General features: G+C 35.5%; 1 protein-coding gene across 3 annotated transcripts in view; it reads right to left on the bottom strand.

Annotated features, from left to right (window-relative positions):
• Positions 1 to 134: 134 nt before the first annotated feature.
• Positions 135 to 24,457, bottom strand: part of WWP1 (WW domain containing E3 ubiquitin protein ligase 1) — a 61,598-nt gene continuing 37,275 nt past the window's right edge. For all 3 annotated transcript variants that reach the window (XM_071737879.1, XM_071737882.1, XM_071737881.1), the window contains 17 exons: positions 21,649 to 22,000; positions 19,650 to 19,745; positions 18,838 to 19,012; positions 15,365 to 15,419; positions 15,187 to 15,271; positions 14,965 to 15,093; positions 13,928 to 14,000; positions 13,767 to 13,838; positions 12,641 to 12,729; positions 9,771 to 9,930; positions 6,573 to 6,706; positions 6,345 to 6,485; positions 4,839 to 4,959; positions 3,597 to 3,701; positions 2,335 to 2,431; positions 1,889 to 1,961; positions 135 to 1,065 (listed from right to left, as the gene is read on the bottom strand). In XM_071737879.1, the coding sequence (XP_071593980.1) occupies positions 966 to 1,065; positions 1,889 to 1,961; positions 2,335 to 2,431; positions 3,597 to 3,701; positions 4,839 to 4,959; positions 6,345 to 6,485; positions 6,573 to 6,706; positions 9,771 to 9,930; positions 12,641 to 12,729; positions 13,767 to 13,838; positions 13,928 to 14,000; positions 14,965 to 15,093; positions 15,187 to 15,271; positions 15,365 to 15,419; positions 18,838 to 19,012; positions 19,650 to 19,745; positions 21,649 to 22,000 (2,057 nt within the window). In that variant the 3' untranslated portion in view covers positions 135 to 965. The remainder of the gene's footprint in view (positions 1,066 to 1,888; positions 1,962 to 2,334; positions 2,432 to 3,596; positions 3,702 to 4,838; positions 4,960 to 6,344; positions 6,486 to 6,572; positions 6,707 to 9,770; positions 9,931 to 12,640; positions 12,730 to 13,766; positions 13,839 to 13,927; positions 14,001 to 14,964; positions 15,094 to 15,186; positions 15,272 to 15,364; positions 15,420 to 18,837; positions 19,013 to 19,649; positions 19,746 to 21,648; positions 22,001 to 24,457) is intronic.

The raw sequence follows: 24,457 nt of genomic DNA, 5'->3' as shown, positions 1-24,457 counted from the left end.
TACCTCTTGTATATCCTGATAGCTCAGTTTACATTTATATACCTACAAGTAGTATAAAAAGACATCATGGATTGAGAAGGGAACCAAAAAGCAACAACAACAAAAGAAACCTGTAAGACACCAGACCGAGGAGAGAATGTGTAATATTTTCTCTTTTATTATTATTTTTTCTTTGAAGATTACCTAACATCCTCGTGGTAATAACCCAAGGTAATATGTAAACAAATTTCAATGCTGCTCAAATTAATTAAAATATTCTTTTCAGCTCCTACAGTAAGTCAGAACAGTGGCACCAATTCCTTTCAACGTGAAATCACATTCATCTTATTGTACATGAGTCTTGTGCAAGTAGTAAAGGCTTTATTCATGACCTTGGCTACATCAGTAGGGAGGGATATATCAGCTATTTATGTATTTAAAAAAATTAAACTGACAGAACAACATATTCTGTCTTCTCAAATACCAGCAGCATCTTTCTACATATTTAGAATACGTTTGGCCTAAGACTTTAACACCTTTTAGAACAGCCATGCAATAAAACAAACTTGGAGATGTTTCTTACGTGAGAACACAGAGCAGTTGAAACATTTTTCTGAATAATAAAGCCAAGATAAAGCAAATCCAGGCCCTTTTAAATGGCTGCAATTTTTTATACACTTAAAGCTCTATAAAACTAGAGCCTATTAGTATATATATTTATATTTTTATATATATTTTAAATAAGTCTCTTGTCCGCTTTCAAAATTTTTGAGGGTTTTTTCTGGTCTTTTGGAAGGGCAATAAATAAAAGTAGAAAAGGCTGAACTATTTTGCATATCTTTGTGGAAGAACGGAGAACAATTATACTTCTAGAGTTCCAGAAAGATCACTGTACAGAACAAAAAGCTTATATACAATTAAGTGTGCAATTTTAGTTGGCTGGGCCTTTTGTTATGCAAGATCTCCTTTTTTACTAGAAGCCACTTCTACTCTTGACCAAATCCCTCTGTTTCTTCAATGGCAAAGAGCAGCTTCTCTTTTAGTTGTTCATAGCTTTTATACGGTGGCAAATCCAAACGATTAAAACTGAGCAGAAAGAAAAAAAAACAAAAAACAACTGTTAAGTTTATCTGAATCCCTTGTAGAACTCCACAGAACTCGACTGCTAGAGTATGTTAAAAATGTTCTGACAATTAGAACTGAAAAAAATAGCAATTAGTGCAATCTCATAGCCTTGACATTTCTATAAGCAGTAAAAATAAAGTTTGAGAGGGAAACTTGTTTCTTAAAGACTGTTACCACATCAGATAAAGAACAGTCCCTTTGAAGACTAAAGACTTCCCAGGATACTGAGACTCAGAAATGTTCACCATCAAGTTTAATATCATCCTATAGTTTGATGCACCTCCAAATTCCAACAAGAGCATGAGAAAGCTGAATTTTATTTCTACCTGCACATGCCTGGATATGATGGGGGGGCTGTGATTTTTTCATCCTACTTTTTCTCATCACTATACATTTATCTTTTATAATGTTACGGTATGGCGTAAGTGTATCTAATGACTCTATATATTTAATACCAATATAACTTCTACTCAGTTATTTAATATTCTCTAAAACAAAAAAAAAATCCTAAAATAAAGAGTATTCTATAAATTAAAGGGAAAATTTTCTCACTACTACTGAAGAAGGATGTTACATTTTTGACAGATCTGATTCTGACAAGCTGTGTACACTGCAGTAGCAAACTTCAAGAACAGGACAACCAGAAAAGTTTTCAGTATCTGCATGTCAGAGCAATCAAAAAAGCTGGAGATAGAGAACATTCAAACTAGATTTCATTTGATTGGATAAATGCAAACCAGGAGAATGACTAAAACTACAGAAAATTTACATGTTAACAACTCACCAAGTGTGACTTCTTGGTAACCAGGTTTCCTTACCAACTTTTTCAATGCAGAATTTCTGAGGACCATTACTTCCTAGAAAAGGAGATTTCAAAAGTATAATCTGTTCCTTTTAAGTAGCAGACATGACATATATATGACATAAGACACAACTCAGATACAGCAGACAGAGTTTGTCAGGTGCTACTCAATTCTACATGAAAATCAGCATTCTTTTCATAGAAAGAAGCCAATTTCCTAATAATTTATAAATGTATTCATGGGATTTCTGATAGAAAAAGCCCTTCTAGATCCAAGCTGACAGATATGATACATAGATACACACACACACACACACACACACACATAGATGATACATATATATATATATATGTATATAGACTTGCAGCATGGTTCATCTGCAAACAGGAGAGTTACAGTATAAAAGTTTTGGTCATCTTTTGCTTACCCATAAGTTCAGCAAATCCACCCAGTGGTAATCTGCAAGTGCCAGTGACAAACTGCAGAAGTCGCATGCGAACCTCGTTGTCTGTTTCTTTTACAAACTAGGCACAGAAATTCAAATTACTTAATAATCTTTAACATAGCTGGAGAAAAACAAAAACCCCCCCAAGACTGATGAAAAAAAGCATAATGCCATTCAAAAAGACACCACTTTGAGAACAGTTTCTTCAGAAAAATGGGGGCAGACAGTGATGTCAGATTATAGGCACCTTCAACCATTACAGTGGGAAGGCTGGAACCAGCAAATAAGAACCACCTTTATCAATTTTATTCTTCACTAAAATATAAATAATGCTAATGCTTTCTGTGAAGACTACTGCGTTTTCATTAAACATAGCAATAGCCAAGCCACAGGCCTCAGTTATTTCAAGACTGAAGTAATCCTTGCATGAGGTAGTCTCAGTGACAGAAAACACCATCCATAACAGCTGCATCATTTTGTAAGGATATTCACTAGGAAAGGGAAGAGGAAGACAACAGAGGGGAGATAAAGAACATCTCAGTAAGAGACAGGGCTTTGATACAATTAGAACTTTTCCTAGGAATAACTTGGTGAAGATTATTTCACAACAAAGCTTCTTAAAAAGAGATTGCCTCTTCAGATCTTACATTATTCTGACAGTATATATAAGGTAGGAAATAATTCATTTGCATTGTTTTCTTAGAGTAACTTTGTAAAAAGCATCCCTAAAATGTTGACTTATTACAAGACAGGAACTGCATAGCTAGAACTTTTCTTCTGGAAATTCACAGAAACTAGGAGCCTAAACAGCATTTTGGATGTATATTTCTGAAAATAATTCTTAGCCAACCTCACTAAAATATGAGTTATAGTCAGTCAGTGCTAGACTGGCTAGACTACAAATAATATGTAGCACTTCAGATGTACAATGGTACTACATATATGAACATTAGAAGGCAGATTGCTGCCAATGATACAAAAACTCTATGGTATAATCAATAAGAAGCACAAGGTACAGAAAACTTACTTAGACCCAGGCATTCAAACACAATGTGGGTATCTACCTGCCACTCCCCACCCTAAAGTATGTTCCCTAAGAAGCAGCAATCCTCTTTTCCTTCTCCCAAAAGAAAAAAGGAAGTAGTGGGAACCTTCATTCAGATGGTATCCCTCCATGCTACATCATTTGTGTTACAAACTGAAGCTAAATCTAAAGAAGTCCAAAATTTTCCTGGCCAACATACCTGCCAGAACCAGATGATCTGCTTGCTATTCCTTGTGTAGTGACGATAAACAGTGTTCCTCTGCCAGTCTGCTAAATCAACTTCTTGCATACCACAGAGCATAACCTAGAAAAGAGAATGATTACTTGGCAAGATATTTGTCTACTCACATAAATTAAGAGTTAATTTTGTATCTCGTATGAGACACGGTAACAAAAATGGAAATTCTTGCTCCAAAAAACAGGACTGGTTCTTTTTTCATTGGATATTCCTTTGTCCTAAGTTTACATATTTCTTCCAAAACTGTTCATGTACAAGTGGTCAGAATGCCTGCTTACAAGAAACCAAGCTTCTTCCAACTGGTAATCAAATAATAAAAGATACTACCTTTTGTAACAGAAAATTTTATATTAAAGAGGGTATTACCTGTCCCATTAAAACCTTGCTTCCTATTTCAAGAAGGTGATCATTATATTGCTGCTACTGCTACTATTGGTAAAGAGAGAATACACTACACAGAATAAGTTTACAAAATCCTCATTACAAGAGGCAGTGAAAGCTGAAAGTTCTAGAGGCAAAGCCTCCTAGAAAACTGAATGTTAAGATGGATCAAAGTCCTTTTGCAGGAAAACTGCCATTTAACTTAAGAAGGTTTCAGAACACTGCTCATCACCTACAGTTAACCTTGGCAGATCTCACAGAAATAAATATGCATAGCACTACAGAGCCTTTTGTCCCTGCTGCAATCATGGATTTGTGTTATCAGCCCTTGGATCAACTATCTGCAAAATTCAGCTTCCAACCCTGTTTGTCCCTCCAACTTTCTGGCTTTTTAAAGTGTAATAACCCTAGAACCTATCCTAGACTATGTATATGAAATTAAGAATCACTATACACCAGAATTAACTTCTGTGCTATGTGTCACAAGGTTATTCTACCTGTCTACCACAGAGAGAAAAGTTTCCTTTAAGTAACAGTTCCACCTGAGACCTTATATTCTTATCCTCTCACAGAAACTTGCAAAACACGTTTTAATAATGAGGATGGAATCTAAAATTCCCAGCTGCTGAACACCACAAAACACCAATCCAATAGATACTGGCTTTTCAACATGATTTCCTTCCACTGCTCCTATAAATGTCTCCATTTATAGCTGCTATCAAATGCACCATGCCACAGATGAGATTCAAGTTGACTTATCCATTGAAACACTGTACATATTACCTTTGCAAAAGGTAAAAAATGATGAACAGAAAACCTCACCTCCAGCTCCTTTTCATCAAAATAGTGTAGCCACTGTAGAGGAACAACTTCATTAAAACCATCAAGAAAAGCTTTGGTTTGTTCTCTAACTCCCCGAGAAAATCGCCACTCAGCCATTAGCCTGGGATGGAAAAAAAACAACCCAAACATAAATTAAACATCAATTAGCAGCCAACACAAAGAAGTTCAAGCCTGTGTGACTCTGAGCATTGCCATTGAGGTACTGCTACTTCCAATTTTACTTTCTTGCACTGTATGATTACATAGCTTATAGGGGACCTCCCATGCTAACATCATCAAAAATCACCAAACTCAGACAATAAATGTAGCCAGATGTACTTGGATTACCATTCCAGCTTTAAAAAAAAAATAAATTATTATTAACCTTTCACTGATGAAAGCATTTCATCTGTGATGATGAAATCACAGCAGCATTTTTATGAAAGTAATGGTACTTTGGCATTATGGTTTTCTTATGGAAAGATTTGCTTTAGCAAATCTCAGTGTTTCAATGGTAGAAAAGAAAATTTTTCACCGATTTTAACATACTCTGTTCTTGAACAAAAATCACCACGTAGGCAGAAAATAATAACTGCTGCTTATAATACCTATAACTATGGTTGCCCAATACTGCCAGCATAAAACTATTTCCAGCTTCAGTGAAGGAAGCATAGTCATTTTCTGTTCTGACCTTCTGATTTATGCTAAGCTTTGGAGGAAGTGGTAATACTGAAGTTTCATCTAAAATGTTCTAGTTTTATTTCTGAATAAAGAAAGAAGAAATATATATAGATACAATAAAATTATTTCACTGAGAAACCAAACTCTGCTAATGTAAGTGGGAACTTTATGCACAGCACTGGACATATGCCTTGTATCATAGAAAATGTTCTGTGTACATCAGATCACAGTGATCACAGAGATCACAGTGAATGGATGAATCAGAAACACATTCAGAAATGGAGAGGCAGTAATAAGATCAAGAGAGAAGCAGGAAAGAGAAGCAAAGCAGAACAAAGAGAGAAAATAGTTTAAGTTACACCACACTGAACACCATTCTGAATTTTAGTTTCCACAGTTACAGTAAAGTTCTGAAAAATTTTTAAATCCACTGTCAAATACATGTCTTCTCTCGACCTGGATTTGTTATTTGAACTTACTGAAAATAGGTTTGTTCATTTTCTGTTTCATGTGCTCTCTCAGTGTACATGTAATAACAAGACAGGTCACTTTCCTTCTATCAGCTCTTTTTTTGTTGTTTTTTTTCTGGGTTGGTGGTTGAGGGAAAGGGAAGAGGGGAATGGAAAAGTACCAAGTGATCTAGTTTACCAAGATACCATTTAAAAAATAATCCCAAGAATTACACAGTGATAGGGAAGAAAGAAAGAAAAAAAAAACACCTCCAAAACAAAATGAAAACATATACTGCATCAAAAAAGACTAAAGCAACAGAAGACATATGGAACACTTTTTTTTTTAACATCTACATTTTTTTTAACTTCCTACCCAATATATTCTTCTTTGTTCTCCTCAGTTACCAAGATATTTGAACCTCCTGATTTCAGCTCATGCGAAGTTACTTTTCCTAAGAGCTCCATATCCACACAAAAGTACATTTCCAAGTTACACTCTTCAATGTTATTATCCCTGAAAAGAAAAAAAAAAAGCACATTGAATTCTATATAAACAAAATCCAAAAAACACATCACACACAAAAATAAATAAACTACAAACCTTATCCAAATTAGGGAGTTGTAAAATTCAGTATCAATAGATTCTAGGTCCTTAATAGTAAGTTTCTTGCTCAGCATTCGTTTGTAGAAAGGCAGAGAGAACCCAGTGTCAATAAATTTCCCATGAAACAATGCCTGTTGAACAGAAAAAAATCAGTTTAGCTTTTCTTGAACTACTGAATTACTGAAGTATTTCTGGATTTGAGTTATTTTCTTTTTCTTTCTCCTCCAAATAACAAAAAACACCAAACAGCAGTAGCAGCTTGGTATTTAAAGAGAATAAAACATTATATTAAATGGGAAGAAAAAAAAATTAAGATTTTTACAAGCAGATGTTACCATCGCAATTTAGAAATTTTTTAATTAAAAAATTACTTCTCAGAAAGGATGAAGTCTATGAGAAGAGTTCCTCTCTATTATGTGGATAGGTATATATGCCAAGTGTTACTTGATCGATCCTACTGGATCATAATATTTGAACTTACTTAAATACTACTGCCATTTTTTACTACATCCATACATCCTACAAAAACATCCTTTACACAATGCTTCTGCAGCTTGTAAACAACAGTTTTAGAATGTAATCAAGACTGCTTGAGAAAGAATTTGGGAAATCCCATTTTTATATAGGTGAGTAGCAGAACTGAGAAATGAGACTCTCCTTTCTACTGCAAAAATGGAACTGAAACAAAATCATAACACAGTCACAGGTGTCTCCCACCACACATGCACGAAGGGTGTGAGCTGATTTCTAGTACTGCAGCACAGCGTTGCAGACAGACACAGTTGTTAACCTCCAGCCTGACTCGGTGTGTCTGAGAGCTAAGAGCACAGCTCTAACTATGAAGACATTTTTTAACTCATCAAGTACACTTCCTTCACTAAAATGCCTCTTTAAAAGTCAGCCTAAACTTGAAGGTCAGATATGGCATTCAATGCTTGTATTTCCTTACAGCTAAAATTCTACGACCAGAAGAGCAAATGTAACAGTCTGTTTACACCAGAAAAAGGAAAGGCTTAATCTTTTTTCTTAACCTTCTGATTTTCCCCCCAAGGTATACTCTAGCATGTATCTTCTGCTTTAGGAGAGCATAGAAAGGTTCTCTCAGACTTTTATTTACTTATTTGTGTAGTTATTTTTAAACCAGTCTATATTTCTAATGGGGGAGCAAGCAGATAGATACAGAAGAATTAAATGTCAAGTGCAGCATCCAGCTGTATAATTTCCCTCTTTTTGAAAAAGCTCTTGTATCATCTCATTCAATGTCTAAGATAATCTTACAGCAAAATACAGAAGATGCCTGAGCCAACCTCATTTAACAGCTTTTTGTTACAGAGTAAGAGGTGCATTCTTTATGTTTAACCCTGTTTCTGTGGTTATTTCAGTACTTAAAAAGAATTCTTCATGGTCTGAAAATCAGAACTATTTTAGAACTGTGACACAGGCAGAAGCTACATCTGCGCTTAAAAAGCCTACCTAGACTCCTCAAAATGATTCACAGTATCACAGAATCAAATTCAGAACAGTTTGGGTTGGAAGGGGCCTTGAAGGTTATGTACTCCAAACCACCTGCATGGGAAGAAAAACTTTCCAGTAGACCACGTTGCTCAGAGCCCCATCCGACCTCACCTTAAATGTTTATAGGGATAGGACTTTACCAACCCCCTGTGCAACCTATTCCAGTGTTTCACCATCCTCCTCATTGCAAAAAGTTTCTTCCTAATATTTAGTCTAAATCTATTGCTCTTTCAGTATAAAACCACTACACCCCTTGTCTTATCACTATCAGGCCCTGCTAGGAAGTGTGTGTCCCTGTATTCCCACTTATATTATTACCTCAACTATTTTAAGCCACTAGAGGGTTATCTCAGAAAGTACTTCAGGAAATGACACCCATTTTAAGCCATGAATATACTGAAACCTTGCAAATGACCACATTAGGCACCATTACACAGGTCTCTCTCTTTCCTTCCCTTAGGGAATTTAAAATAAAAATATAAAATACTTCTGGAAAGAAAGGTTTGTCCTAATATCATTAAATACTTGGAATAAGTTGTTTTCTATGATCTGTACTCACATAAAGTAGTTTTCCTAAAGTTAATATTTCAGTTATGGATTTATCTTATGTGCAAGACCAAAAAATCACCAACTAAAGTAAACAGAATTTTGCTCTAGCACCTAATTGGTTTTCTCATTTCTTCCTGCTAAATGGCATTTTTGAGAGTTCTAGAAGAAAGACGTTAGAAGCCTGTTGAAAGTTTTAACCCAATGGAATAATTTTCATGACAGCACAGAAATGGGGAACTTGGCCATCAAATCCTCAAAATCAGAGATGTTACCACCAAAACCGAATAAATGTGTTTCTCAAGAAGCATCTATAAGCAAAACCAAGAAAACTCCCAAAACTAACTTATTTTAAGTCTGAAAGTATTTTTTCATTTATGTTATCATTTGCTTGTATCTTTTGTAACTTCATATAAAAAGCCTGAACAACAAAGGAAGAGGACAGTCTCTTCAATCTGAAAATGCACTTTTATCTACTCTTTTTGCTTTACTATTCACAGTGTTTGGTGATGTTGCTGAGGTCTACCTGTAGACATCATGAGGATTACGTGGAAAGATGACTGTCTCACTACATGGAAGGAAAGAAACCTTACAGAGCAGGAGTTTACTATATAAAAATGACTCAGTGATACCAGAAGAAATGACACAACATGCCTCATGACTTTTTAGTTTAAGAAAAACTTGATGAGAGAATCAACTCCCTGCCAGTTTCTGTTCTCCTCATTATCTGACCTATCCAAAGTGCATACGTTTAAATTAGAGCTAAGCAAAACATTTCTAACTCATCTTTTCAAATACAGTAAGGTATACCAAGTCTTAACTGAGAAGACTTTTTTGGAAAATACTAGTCAGATTTTCAGAGCATCAGTATTCAGACACTCAATCAAACAGCAGCTTGCATGAAGTACACACATCCAATTGATAAAAATAAAATATTATATTGAATGTCATATTAACTTTCATTACTATCCCAGGAAACCAGAGTGTGTTAAGAGACTCAAGTCTCAGGGAATACTTTGGCTCAATAACCTTACACACCTTAATCTTCCACCTTTAATAACTGTAAAAGCAAATACTGTTCAGGAATAAATGTAAAGCTACAGCAAATAATAAAACCTTAAAAATCTAACCTACCATGGCAATAAAGCGCCCAATGAAACAGAAATATGAAAGATGGTCAGGATTGATTGTTGATGCTGGATTTATCTGCAGGCAATAGTTGCTCTTGCCAGCATATTCAAATAGGCAGTACATAGGGTTCAGTACTTCATGGGAAAGCAAGAAAAACCATTCTCTAAGGAAAAAAAAACATGTATACACATAAAAACCATCAAATACAGATGTTTATCACCATTCCCCTTAGGTAACTAGCAAAATGGTCAAAGTATACGCAACGTTAGAAAAATAAGATAAACAGTGTTGTATTAGAATCACAGAATAATATATGGCATTATTTAGTTCTTAAATATATATAAAATCATTATTAAAAACAATAATGTTATAAAGTCATGGCTTCCAAAGTTTAGAAACAATTGTTAAGGCTGTCACCTTGCACACACCCTCGTAGCACAGGTTTCGGCTGCACATCAGTAACATTTTTGCCTACAAAGTCCTTGCCTCCAACAGTACACAGTATTTATCCTCCTTAACCCTACTTCACTGCATACAACTCAGATCTTTATTGAATAAAAAAATATAGATTATTCCATGGACAGTGCTTATTATAATCAATATAGATAAAACAAAATGAAACACACAAAAACCAAACCACAGCACACCTTATTTGCTTTCCCAATCTGACCACAGAACACAAACTCAGTTACTGTGGTTTAACAAATTACCATGCATCAATTAAGCCCACAGGACACAACAACCTGAATATATCTTTTTTTTCAGGTTTAACTAATTATTCACCACTTTCATAGTTTCCAGCTCAGATGACCTGAAAGAATATTAGGATCTGCTGTTTCAGAATATTAGGATCTGCTGGTTTTTAGAGTATTTGCTGCTTTATAGTATTTGCATATAATCAGAGACCTCCTCAGAAGCAGTCAGAAATACTCACAGAATCACAGAATCACTCAGAAGATTTTGTGACAGGCCCTAAATGCTTGGAACAGAACAACCAGGCTTAGGGAAAAGCCCCACACAAAAAAACCAAAACCAACCCTCTGTAAAGTCTATCCTGTAATAATCCCCTGCAGGGACTGAATTCCATCCTGACTGCCTTTCAAGTGTCACATTTGGGAGGCATCTTTTCTATCCCTACAGTTAGATGAGATCAGGGAACAGAAATGAGAGGTTTATTGGCTTCTCCTAACACTTCCATGAAACCCCAGGTCATGGATTTGCTACCATACGCTTTCAACCCAAAGACCAAGTAGAAAGAGTGAACAGAGAAAGGCAGCTAGGATATGAGAACCCTAACAGGGTTCTGTATATTAATATTAATAAACATGCATATTAATATTAGTAACTATTAATAAGCATGAGAATGTTGTACAGCATTCTATGCAAGTTTTATACTGAGACAATTATATTAAGTCTGCATAGAAGCATCAAGTTTCATAAGTATTTAAATTACAAAGCCAAATAACAAGGTAGGAATCAAAGAAATCAGTCCTCAACAAGACATTTGCAGAAGCAATCAATTTTTCACATCAATAGCTAGAACTAGCCACAGGACATAGTGTCAAATTGCTTCTGCTAAACACAAGGTAAAAATCTGAAGGGAACACTGACTTTAGCCTGCTGAGAGACAGGTGACAAACCTGGTCCATCAGCTTTTTACATTTCTATTTAATGTAGTTTTACATTAGCAAGTCAGTACATGAACATTTACTCATTGCCACTTAGTAATTTTCAGCTCAAGTTACAATGAGATCCTTGCTGCTTCTCATTTTCATGTACAAAATCTTTGGCAAGATATACTCCTAGGATTATGAAATTATACTAGTTATATATTAGTTATTTATTTATCCTGCTTCTTTCTGTGACTACCTCTCTTAGGTTAAATTAGTTTGATATCACTACTCTGGAATACTTTGTTTCTCTGAAACAAAGATTACTTCAACTCTCCTGGTTCCCATCCTGCATCTAGGGCCATCAACCAAACAAAACCCATGCAAAACAAAAACTGGATTCTCCCCTGCACTCACCCAGCAAAAGCCTATCAGATATTTTAATTCAGAAGCACAACCACCCACATTATCTAAAGAAGATCAATCCTCAGAGGAAAGCTTCCTTACTTAAAAACACCATTTTAACACATGAAGCTACATAAAGCCAGAACAAAACAAAACCTTCACTTTTACATGAAAAAAACCCAACCAAACAAGAAAAACTTTATCACCTATGACTACTTCCAGTTCCCTGGATTTGCAGTAGTACTGAAATTTTCATTTGAATAGTAACACTTGAGTCAAGTAAGTGGCAGCAGTAGCCAGTGGTTGTCTTCTATATGGTCAACAGATGAAATACACCTCCTCTGTGGTTTGCCTGTTACTAGGTTTCCCTTACCCCCCACAAGTCCTACTTCAGAATCTAGAAAAACTTGCAGTCTAGCTGTTCCACATTCCTGTGCAGCACACACAATCTGTCCATCTGCTGTCACCTCATGCCTCCACTTCTCTTGTTTGTTCTTTCTCTTCATAAGAGCCCCAGTGTGGTGTTTGCTTTTTTTTGAATGAGCAATACACTTTATTTTTCCATGGACCCCACTTCCAGGGAAGTGAGACTTTCTGATAAGAATTTTCTGAAATAGCTCAGTCTAGAGCAATTAATCGGCATGAAAAATTCCAATCTTTAACATCAATCTTTACCTATCTGTAACAATAACCAGTGCTCCCAGTTTCACTTCCATGAGACAGATTAAGGGGTGCTACACAGGTAACCAGGGACAGACTGCAAAAGCAAGCAGCTTCTTTGCCAACAGAATAATATTAGAAATCGAGGTTAGAGTGCTATTAAAAAATAAAAGCTATTTTAAACAAATTTTATTTTACCTTGCCAAGCCACCATAATCCAATCCCTCCTCTCCTCTGAATATTACATACAGTCTTCTCCTCAAATCATAGGGTTTTAATGCCATAATCTACAGAAAAGCAAAAATTGTAATATTATAAATTATACATTGTACATATAATCACTACTTCTTACTCAGAGTTCATGTAATTGATACAGAAATGCCATACATGTCAAACATTTACAGAGATTTGACAAGTGATTAGACCATCTCAAGGAACATGCAATCAGTGAACTGCACACAAAAATATCAACTCAAACTTGAAATCTTTCAGCAGCAGACTGCTACTAAGTGGGAGAGGATATCTGGAAAGCATCATGGTATGGTTGCCCTGTTCTTAAAACTCTTCCTAAGGCATTCATTATCATGAAAGGAAAATAGGTGGAAAGGCATTTTATCTGATATATTACGTATTTTTGGCTTTAAGCAAATCATTAAAAAAAGTAATTTCCTCTCATCCAAAGTAAGCATAATATGCTTTCATCAAGAATGATTTTTTCACTTATAAAGAATCCCTCCCAAGAGTTTTTGATGTGGTGACAGCAGGAAGAATTTTCATCATTACAGAGAAATAAGCAAGAACCATGTTGGCTGCAGAGTGTAAGAGCTCAGGAACTCTAAGTTTCAATTACAAAGATCTAATGTTCAAAGGACAAAACAGGACACCAGTTTTAGTTGAAGAAAACAATGTTTTGTAATGTATATAATCACATACAATAACCAGAAAAGCATATCCATTGTGGTTAATATGGTATGCAATGTGGTTAAGCTATGGAACCACAGGATGCTGTGCATGCAAAAAAGTCCAAAAGAAGAGCACAGACAAGCTCACAGAAGGGAAATCCCTGGATGATTATTAAGTACTCAGAAACCACACCAAGCTCAAGAAACACTTCAATTGTAAACAGCTGGGAGCTGAAGAATCATTTGGTAGAAGTACTATATACATTATTTCTGTTTTTACAGTCTCCCCTAGGAATTCCACTCTGGTTAATACCAGAGGAAGACTGCTGTGCCTGAAGGACCATTAGTATGAACTGGCTATGGTCATTTTTGTTCTTATGCTTTGCCTTGATAAACACACACAACAATCTCTGCAGGCTTACTTGCTGGAAGGAATCCTCAAACAAAGTCTGTCTGGATACATTGATTTTCACATGACTTGGCAGTGCATTGGACTGTAATCATAAAACAGTAATATTAAAGGCAGCATATACAAATGTAAACTCAAATGGTTTCCAAAAGTAAATAAGTATTTAATCAGTACCTGACACAAGTAACGGAAATGAGCAAGCTTCCACCTAAAGCTACGCTCGTAAGCAATCTGTGGCCCTTTATTTCTGCAAGGAAATACATTTGAGAAAGATTAACCAGACAATAAAGTACATCAAGCTGTACTTTCAATGCTATACACCACCAAGTAGTTTTCAAAAGTATACAAAAAGTGTTACAGTAACAGATCAGAAAAAAAATGCAGTTGATGGTTTGGTCAGCCAGTCTTCCTTTTCTACCACTACCATCCTTTTTTCTTTTTTTTTTTTTTTTTTTTTTTTTTTTTTTTTTTTTTTCTTTTGTTTAGGATGCCAGTCAATTTGCCAAGTCAGAGAGGAAAGTGGAAATCTACAGGATTTCAAATTCCTATCAATCCTGTAAAAATTACAAGCCAGCTATGGGAGAGACATGTAATTTAATGTCTTCACTGACAAAGACTGCTAAATTAGGCTTCAAAAACTCAGCTGCTTGTAGAACTATGAAAGAATTTCTAGTACAATATTCTACAGGCTCTTTGAATGAAAAGTTACCCACACAGCATCAGCAGTAAACACTAGCCTACATAAAAAACATTATGACAGCCACCATAGGTTGGTTCAGTATTTCTGAAGAAGCTATTTTTTAAAATATTCCGATGTAAAATTTTTCAGAACTATTTAGAACTACTTTGTTTAGACATTCTAGAGGGTGTACAACTATAAGCAATAGTCATTACAATAATTTGCTGTTTCTTTAAAAACTTAACTGTTACATCAGCTGAATATTCAAGTCTACCTCACTTCCCAATAAATTTAGTCTTCATATTTGAAAAGTGTATAAAAACTATCCAACTTCAGAGCAGTACAGCAAGCATGTCTAAGTGTGTCATAGATACACTGACAATTATAGCTTAAAATAGACTAAATTTACAGTGCAATTTGTTCATAATTTAGTGCTCAATTCCAGCTAAAAATCTAGATTGTTTTCTAGTATGAGAAGTTTTCATAAATACAACTGTAATAAGTTAAAAAAATTATTTAATTTCTCACTTACACAGAAGATTTCCCAGTACGAGGATCATTGAAGGTGGTGGTTCTTGTATTATGGTCAACAAAATATCTGACACCTTCCCTGGTATATCTGATTTCCCAGCCCTCTGGTAGAGGGTCCTCATTTTGTAAACTGCAGAAGAAAATGCAGACAATATTTTTTCCCTGTACATATACAAGAATTAAACAAAATCTTTTTATCAGCACAGTCAATATACACACCTACCCTTGAGTTCGAGGGTCTTCCCACTGTGTTGTCTTTGTATTATGATTTACAAAATACACCCTATCATTTGAATCCACTCTCCTTTCTAGGGAGAAAAAAGAAAATAAAAACCTATACACCAATTCATTCCAAATTGTGTTAACTGTAATTCCCTGAAATTAGCAGCTAATTAACTTACCCCAACCTGGTGGCAAAGGCCCCAGCGGATCGTTTTCTGCTGACAACATTGAAGCCTATTTAAAAAGAAGAGGAAATGCAGTTAGGAGAAATATTTGTTTTTCTTTTCTTAATGTGCTTTAAAATAGCACTAGTACTGTTTTCTCAAGAAAACCACTATTTTAGTCTGTTTTTTTTTTAAGAATCACAGATTATATGACAATAACATATGATTTGTACATTTGCTTTTACTGTTTTCAAACCAACGTATCCTCCCTTTCCTTTCTTACAGCAAACTTGAGAAAGTCAGTAGGGCTTAAAGATGCTCAGTTCACACAAGTTTTGCAGAAGCAGAGAGGCAAATAAGCACAATGTTCTTGCTTAAGAACATGCTCCACCCTAATAAACATTTTCAAGCAAAGTGATTACTGCCAGCATACGGGTTTTTGCTTCCTCAGTACATGGTGTCTTCCCTGGATGTCTGGCTATTCTCAGACCTTACCATTCTTTGCAAATGCAGCTGCATTCATATGCATATGGCTAAAATTATGCCAACACACAGTAAGGTTAAAAGGAGCCCCAAAAAGTGAGGGAAAATATATATATAAAAAGATTAAATTAATACTAAAGCCATATTAAGCTCATAATATACTGTAACCTTGCAGAAGTCCCCCGGTGTCTCCCAAAAATACAGAGCATGGGAAAAATAAAATGTAAAAGGCAGAAATGCCTCAGGCTGCAGCACCCATTCTCTGTTGTATAACTAAAAGCATCCACCTACTTACACTTTTTGGACAGTAAAATAATTTTGGGGTCTGGTGAAGAACAGTATTTTGACACATGGGAACTAATCTACATTTTCCAAAGAGTATCTTAAGCATTATCTTGCAACAAATACTCATATAGGACTTTAAATTCTAAAATCTAAAATCCATTAAAGAGCATAAAACATCAAACGCAAGCAAGAAAAGCTAGAAAATTTCTTATGAAACAGAAATATAGTAAGGATCAGAAAAAAATGCAATAGTTAACACTTAAAATCAAGCTGCCTCTCTCTCTTTTGTTCCAGCCACCAACTACTCGATGTGACTGGAAAATTATCATTATCTCAGCAGCAAATATATTTAGCTTTTCTGCTTTTGGAAACTATACAGTCACAGTGATCCTGTAACCAAAGACTTCTCTGTTGTGAGTGTAAAAATAATAGTGCACAACAAAATATGCTGCCTGCCAAAGAGCTTGATGGTGGCACCATTCAGAGATTCCTGATCTTCTCAATGGGTCCTTGGGAATGCATATGGCTGCTGAGTAACATATATTTACCAGAACACACTGAAACACTAAGCAGTGGCCTGGGATGGGCCAGATCCAATACTAGAAGGAGTACAATATCATTGACCCAGGTAAAAATGAAAGTAATTAAAATAACTGTAGCTTATCAATTTTCCTTCCTTCACACAGTCTAGTTTTGACCATTTAAGGTAGCTAAAAACATTCTCTTATCCACTAAAAGTATTAATTCAATTTTTCCCCAAAAAGAAATTACAAACCCAGTAACTGATACAAAGATATGTCACCAGAGGAAGAAAAGATAGCAGTAATTTGACCCTAACAGTTCTAGAAGAAAAGTATAGAGCAGCACTTAAGAAGAAAAACAAACAAACAAAAAACAAACAAAAAACCAAACCAAAAATACTGTTCACATTTTTTCTACCTAATTTCAATGTTCCTCAACAAAATGTGAGTTCTAGGTATGTAACTGACACTCTATTTAAAGAAATTATAAAGAGATGCAAATGGAATGCAAACAGTCAAGTTACCTTTTTTCCTCTTTCCAGTATATTTTGCTTCACAAACACATTCTGATTTCCTTATTTCAAGGTCAGATAAGACACTCTAAGAAATTAGTCTATGTAAGGTTTCAGTAAGTTATCATTTCAGTAAGAGTTATCAATTAAGAAAGGAACATTATTTACTATTTAAATTATTTTAATTTATTTTTTAATTATTAAAATTTAAATTAAATATTTTAAAATTTTAATTTAAATTTAAAATTTTAATTATTTACTAAATTATTTACTATTTTAAAAATATATTGTTCCCTAAGAGAGTAATTCTAGCTCAACACATATCATTGGATCAGGAAAATGATGTTTAAACAACTGGTCATACACAAGAACAGAAAGTTGCTCAATGACAGTCCTTGGCTTGACATATTTTAGCTGTGGCTCTTGGATTTGCATTCAAATTACCAATGTGTATAAATATCTGAAGGAGGGGTGCAAAAAGGATAGATCCAAATCACACTGAACCACAGGAAGTACACTCTGAACATCAGGAAATACTTTTTCACTGTGTGGGCAGCTGAGCTCTGGGACAGATTACCCAGAGAGCTTGTGGAGTCTCCATCCTTGGAGATCTTTCAATTTGTCAGGACACAGCCCTGAGCAACTGGCTCTAGGTGCTTGAGCAGGGGGGTTGGATCAGATGATCTCCAGAGGTCCCCGCCAACATCAATCACTCTGTATTTCTCAAATTGCATAAGATGACTTTGAAGAACAGCTCCAGGAGTTAAAAAGAGTAGTGGTGATACATGCTTCTGCAATAGCTAGTGATGAGATATAATGTCTAATTAGAAACTGCAAGGCTGAGAACTGTTAAATGTAAGAATACTGCAGCATCATTTACTTCTAAGAAGTACCTAAATAAAGTCCAACAAATCCAAAGCAAAATTAGGTATGTGGATGCATAAGCCCTAGTCTAATTAAGCCATTTCAGACTTGTGCTTCAATGGTTTCTTCTTTAAAACACTCCAGCTTTGCTATGTATCGCTTATGACAAGTCTCTGGGATTTAATCGTTTGAAACCAAGACCTCAATGGCCTCTTTAGTGTGCCAGTGACATGCAGGCACCATCATTCTCAGCTCTGAAAAAGCAACTCGTCTATTTCCCTAGTTACAGATGGAAAAACTTGTCTCAAGAAATATCTTTGAAGCTATTCATATTATATTCTTCAGGCAGAAGTAAGCAATTATTTGAGACAAATGGAAAACCAAGTAGAAAATGCCGGAGCTAAACCAGGTGCATAAGCTTCCAGATGAGCTCAAAGTAGAATTGCTAATGAGTAATTCCTAATCACTAAAACAGTTTTTATGGGCATTTAATGTTCAAAATTCCCTTAACTCAGCTTTGTTCCCTTACAGTTAAGTGACTGAATTAGTTTTACCTCCTCATACTGTCATTAAAAGTCTCAAGTATCATGCAGTCCAGAAGCCTCAAGACAGGGAACAGACTCAGAATGGAGTACTTTTTTTGTCTTGAAGGATGATTTTTGTTAACACTTTTCAACCGAACCAGAATCTAAATTACTGATGCCAAACATCTTGTTACAAATATGACTGAATAGTTCTAAGATCACTCTAGAAGAAGTTAAAGAACAAAACAAAAGGAAACCTCTGTGTCTCTACTGATTTCTGAATTTTACGTAGTAGTTACCGAATAGAGGTATCGTTGGTTGAACTGTTGCATAGCTCCCTGCAGTTGATTCCTCTGAGATTGCCACTGCTCAAAGTTCCTGACTGACTCCATTGTTGGGCGCTGCCACGTTGTCGTCCTGGTGTTGTGGTCCACATAGTAAACTCGCCCACGGTCATCAACTCTTCTTTCCCAGCTTTCAAGAAACACAAATGGTAACAGCTAGATTTTTCAGTAATATTAAATGACTGATTTTTGTTTTATGCTAAATCCCTAGACAGTACTTAAATGAAGTACAGGAGTCATAGGCATGATTTTAATTGCTGAAGTACACAAAAAGTACACCCCAAATTTATTAGTGGAAGGGCAACCACACTGAGCAAACACAGACTTCAGGCAAGAGCATACTTAGCTCTCTGTCACTTCATTTTAATCTTTTTTGATTCCTGTGACCACAAGCAATGTTTTCAGGTTTCACAGAAAACAATTTGCCTCGAAATCAAAGGTTTGGAACCAGTACACTACAGCTAGTCGTGCCACCTACATAAAGGTAGGCAGATATGTATTATTTAATGCTTAAGTTTTAAAGAAAGAACAAGACAACTGAGTAACTGGTTTGAACAACTGGTCAGAACAAGTGACATATACAGTGCCAACATTCCTATAACAACAGCTGTAATTAACATAATTCTAAATTAACTAAAAGCTAGAATTTCTTAATATATAATATATGATACAGTTTTGATGAGCTGCTTATTAAAGATGGTATTTTTTTCCTGCACCAAACAAAACCAGTACCTTTATCATATTTAAATCAAAAAAGTCTACATTACCCAGGAGGTAAGGGCTGTGGTCTTTCCCACGTTGTAGTTCGTGTATTGTGATCAACATAATAGGTTCTACCATGAGGATCCTTTCTTTGCTCCCACCTTCAAGAGGAAAAGACTTAAATGTAAGTCAAGGTGAAAATGCTTCCTGAATGAAAATACTGTGATCTGAAACTCATTCTAAAACACCAAAGAGAGCTCACACTAGAATATGTATAAGTTACTTCTAGTTGAACTGGTATCCCCATGAAGACATCTTTTAGGGGCTTGGTATATCAAGTGAGCACAAATCATTACTCACAAGCTTTTTCAAATTCTATTTAAGATATCTGACAATAAAGTCAATCAAGTATCTGCTGAAGGCTTGAATGCTATAATTACCTAAATCAAAAAATGGTTTCAGACACATTCTTTGCATTTCCAAATACATGCCCCTCTCTCTCAAAGAGAGTTTACATTTTGAAGCACTGCTTCTTATATCTAAGAAAATTAGGATCTTTCAGAGTGAACCTCAAACGTGTGCTATCAGACTGTTTTTCTGTGTTTCTATTTCTTATCCTGGTAAATTGAAGTTCCATGCTGCTAAGAACTGTGGTAATGTAATGTAAGTATTATAAATGGGATAAATGACATGCTAAGCCCTTGTTTGCATGAGATGTGTTTGTTTGTCTTATATGCACCAAGTATTAGCTGCTAAAAACATAGGCAGAAAACTGCCTGCTACTCATAGGATTTGGCATGAATTTTCTCACTAGTACAGAGTATCCTAGAAAACTTCTACATAATGTTTTATCCAATTCAAGAGGTTGAATGCCAAGATTATGAGGAGATACGAGAGGAGCAGCAGCAGGTTACAGAGTTACTACAGCTAAACAGAGACTCAACTAAACTGGAGGAGGGGGGCACATCCAAAAAAAAAAAAAAAAAGCCCACAGAAACAACACTATCAAGGAAACACATTTGGACATGGTGTGCACTAGGCTTGGAGCTCATTGCCCTGTCCACAAAGGGAAAAACATGCAACTAATTTTTTAAAAGTGTATGTGAATGGGGCATGATCTTGGGAATTCCCACCTATAAAGAGCTTTCACTCTCAAGGAGTCTGAAAATAGAAAACTTTATAACTCTTCCCCAACTCTCCCTCCATATATACACAATATTTCTACCTTTTTAAATTGTTTTCATATTTATCCAACTACAGAAACTCAAGTGAACAGAGGGAGCAGGCGCTGGACAGGCTCTGAGAGATCAGCCACAATGACACAAAGTGTATACACTTTGGATAAGAAAAAACTTCTATGTTCAGAAAAATGCTAAAAGAGTTAATACTTTGAATATTATGGAAATTTCAGTATTTCCAGTCAGTTACGGAAGACATCTTTTCACCCAAACATGAGATAGCCTATAAAAAAATTTAGGATCAGTATATAGAATATATTTGAGCATATAGTATATTTTCATTTGAAGCCTAAACACATTTAATTTTGCATTTAAGGTTTAGAACTACATATTTGGTTTCTAACAGTCTAGTAAAATTGAAAGTTTCTAGCTAGTCAGAGCACATACATACACACACTTCAAATCTGCATTTCTATCTAACATTATTGTTCTCACTGTACTACACCTACAAGTATTGCTAGACTATTAACTTTCCCTTCTCTATTTTGGTCCCTACTACATTCTCATAGTTTAAGAAAGTAGCAATAAATTATGACCCAAATAAATTGGAAGATACCAAATGAAAAGTCTCCATATCCATAATGCCCTGGAGTTTGTCTATTTAGATCACAATACTATCTCAGCTAATGAGTTATCAGTTGTTACTTTCTGGGACAAGAGCTACTAGCCAGTTAAAGCTGCAGTACAAACCCCATTTTAGATCCATTATCCCTGTCTCAGCCAACTGACCTGCATTTGTCAGTCCCAGTACAGAATTAAATTTCTGTTTCTTTACATGCACGTTCAGATGAAACCTAATTATAGTATTAAAATCAAAACCACATACCCTGGTGGTAAAGGTTCTGCACTGGCATTACCAGGCTGCTGTCTTACAGGTTCTGCAGATGCACTTGAGGTGGAGGAGGAGGATTCCCTTGGTTTTGCTGCGTCTGCTGCTGCACTGTTTCTGGCATTAGGCTGAGCACAGTCAGTCGTAGCTGTGGGTTCCAGTCCAGCAGATGCAACAGGTAAGGTAGAAGTGTGGCTTTCAGAACAATTAGCTGCTTCTGCTGTTGACTGGGCTTCTGCTGTGGTGTTATTGCAATCTGAAGACATGGGAGCTTCGGCTGAACCTACTGGAGCCTCAGAGGCAGAAGAATTACCAGGTTCTGGTGCAGAGGTGGATGAGTCGCTATTAACTGAGAAACAGGAGATAACAGCATTTGTGTGTCAGAATCTGATGAGTTTTACTTTTCAAATTATCAACCTCTGGAGTAAATGGTAAGTAAGGAATATGTTTAAGTAGCCTGTGTACCTACCTATATGACACAAACTGAATTTTTGTCCAGATGACAAAAAGTCACAACACACGCAATTCAGGTACAATTGCAATTAAAACTTCCATTCTGCAAACCATTCTCTATACTTTCCTGCTAAAGTAATTTCTTAGTTCCTGCATATCTTGGTCAATTCAGTGTTCTACCTTACTCTTTAGATTAACAAAAGGTACCCATCTGCTTCTCATAAAACAGTATTGCTTTATTTGATGTTTAAATTCAGTAAATAATCCTATGACATGAGAAATATTAAGATAACTCAATGAAATAAAGAAAACTAAAAGGAAGTTCTTACAGAAGATTTTTTTTTTCTTTTTTTTCAGAGCTGGGGAACAAAACTCCACAACTGAGCAAAAACCATCTGTGGGCCTTAGAAAAAAATCCCCCTCCAAAAGAAGGAGTAAAATATGAAATTAGTATTTGGCTAATGTAACTTACATAGTTCAGTGACTGAAGAAAAGTACATTGTGATTCTAAAGTAAATATATTTCTTTTAAAGAACAATACAAATGTCAGCCAATTCAAGCAAGCATAATCTCACAACAGATCTAAATTAGCAGGAAAGGGGGACTAGGGTGGCTTAATGACTCTCAAGCCCACTTTGCCAAAACCAAATCAATACTAATCACCTGCAGAGCTTAACAGGACAGTATCACAGCACAAGATCTTGCTATAGACAAGTGAAATCAGGTATGACAGTCTGTAGGGCCCCCATTAAAAGTCAAGGCCCTATTAAAAGAAGTACAACACCATTTACAGCTTTCACTGTTCATACCACCAATCAATTCCAGACAGTGACAATTCTATTTAAACTCAATTTGTACCTCTTCTAGAGTTGGGACTACTTTATTCTACAAGATTAGAAGTAATATGCAATGTAGACTTCAAGTACTTTCCTAACAGCATAATATCAGCTTACGTTCCTAAAAACTGAGGCCAATACAACCGCTCTGTACTCAGAACCTGACTGATACGGGTGTGCAAAATTTAACCCTAGTGTCCATAAAATAGTGTTCCATCGTTTTAAAGAGTTCATTTATTTTAATCCTGAATAACATTCTTTAAAAAAGGCTAGATTCAGTATTTTCTTAATATGCATAATGATAAGCATGTTTTTACAGGCAGCAGCAGATGTATAAAACCTGTAAAAGCATTACTTTTTCAACACAACTATTATACACCACCACTTCCAGCTTACACAAAACATAATTCCATTAAGACATGTCAAGACTTTGTATTACTCCAAGCAAATGAAAAACATGGTAAAAAAAAAAAGAATTCTCCAAACTTCTGCTTTAACTAGCAGCAATGCTACTTAAAAAAAGCCATAAAAAAAGAACGACACTGAATTCATCCACATAGAGGAGTGAATGGGATTACATAATGAAGTTAGAGGCACAATAACTGACAACTCATCAGCTCTTTTAGTAAGCTGATCTTCAAAACAGATCTATAAAACATTACATCAGCCAATTACTTCACCAATTAGATCTAAACCAGCAATTCTGGTAACATCACATGAAATTACAATCCTGCTAAGTCCAAAAGTGAGGAAAAAAAAAAGTCTTGTCATCAACAGATGCTGGAGACCTGTTTCATGCCTTGCCTTTAAAAAGTCTCTACCAACTGGAACAGTGGTTGAAAACTCCTATATCAGTCCCTCAGTTGAAACTCAGTGATGATTTCATCAATATAACTATTTGAACAAATCAATTTTTTTTTTGCAATTACCCTATGCTAATACAGATTTCAAATTAATCTCTCTGCTACTGAAGAAAAAGGGAGTAATGCCTAAATAATATATATGCCTTCTGGCCTTCAACTGGAAAGAGAGGGGAATCAAATTCAAGTTCTCCAAATAAAAAAAAAGCTTCACAGAAGGTCTAATTTAATTATTACCTTCTAAAGTTCATAAGTGTTTCTGCTAGCTTCCCAACATGCCCACATTTTCCACTTTAATATAGAAAGTTTTGACAGCCTCTGCTTTACTGTTTTAACCGTGTGTGTATTTCTATTTAAAGTTACCTTTTTTACCTGCTACCACTGTAATCTCTCTCAAACAGCTCAGGAAATACAGAAAGTGCTTTGAAAGTACAGTTATTATTGGATGCAAAGTTTTGCCAGGGGAACAAAAAAGATTTCTGTTCCCTTGTTTCACTGTACTGCATGTTGTCTGCAGTCATAATCAAAGCTTTTGTGTTTAAGAAGAAAATGAAATGTAGTATTTACCAAAACCAATTTTGACCCAGCACACCTTCTGAAAAAATGGAAGGCAAGGAGATTCTGTAGCACATCTCAACTAAGAGTACAGTAGTTCCC

The sequence above is a fragment of the Heliangelus exortis genome, chromosome 2, assembly GCF_036169615.1.
Source record: "Heliangelus exortis chromosome 2, bHelExo1.hap1, whole genome shotgun sequence".
Classification (NCBI taxonomy): domain Eukaryota; kingdom Metazoa; phylum Chordata; class Aves; order Apodiformes; family Trochilidae; genus Heliangelus; species Heliangelus exortis.
Note: the sequence above shows the minus strand (reverse complement) of the source record. Positions and strands in the feature narration are given on the sequence as shown.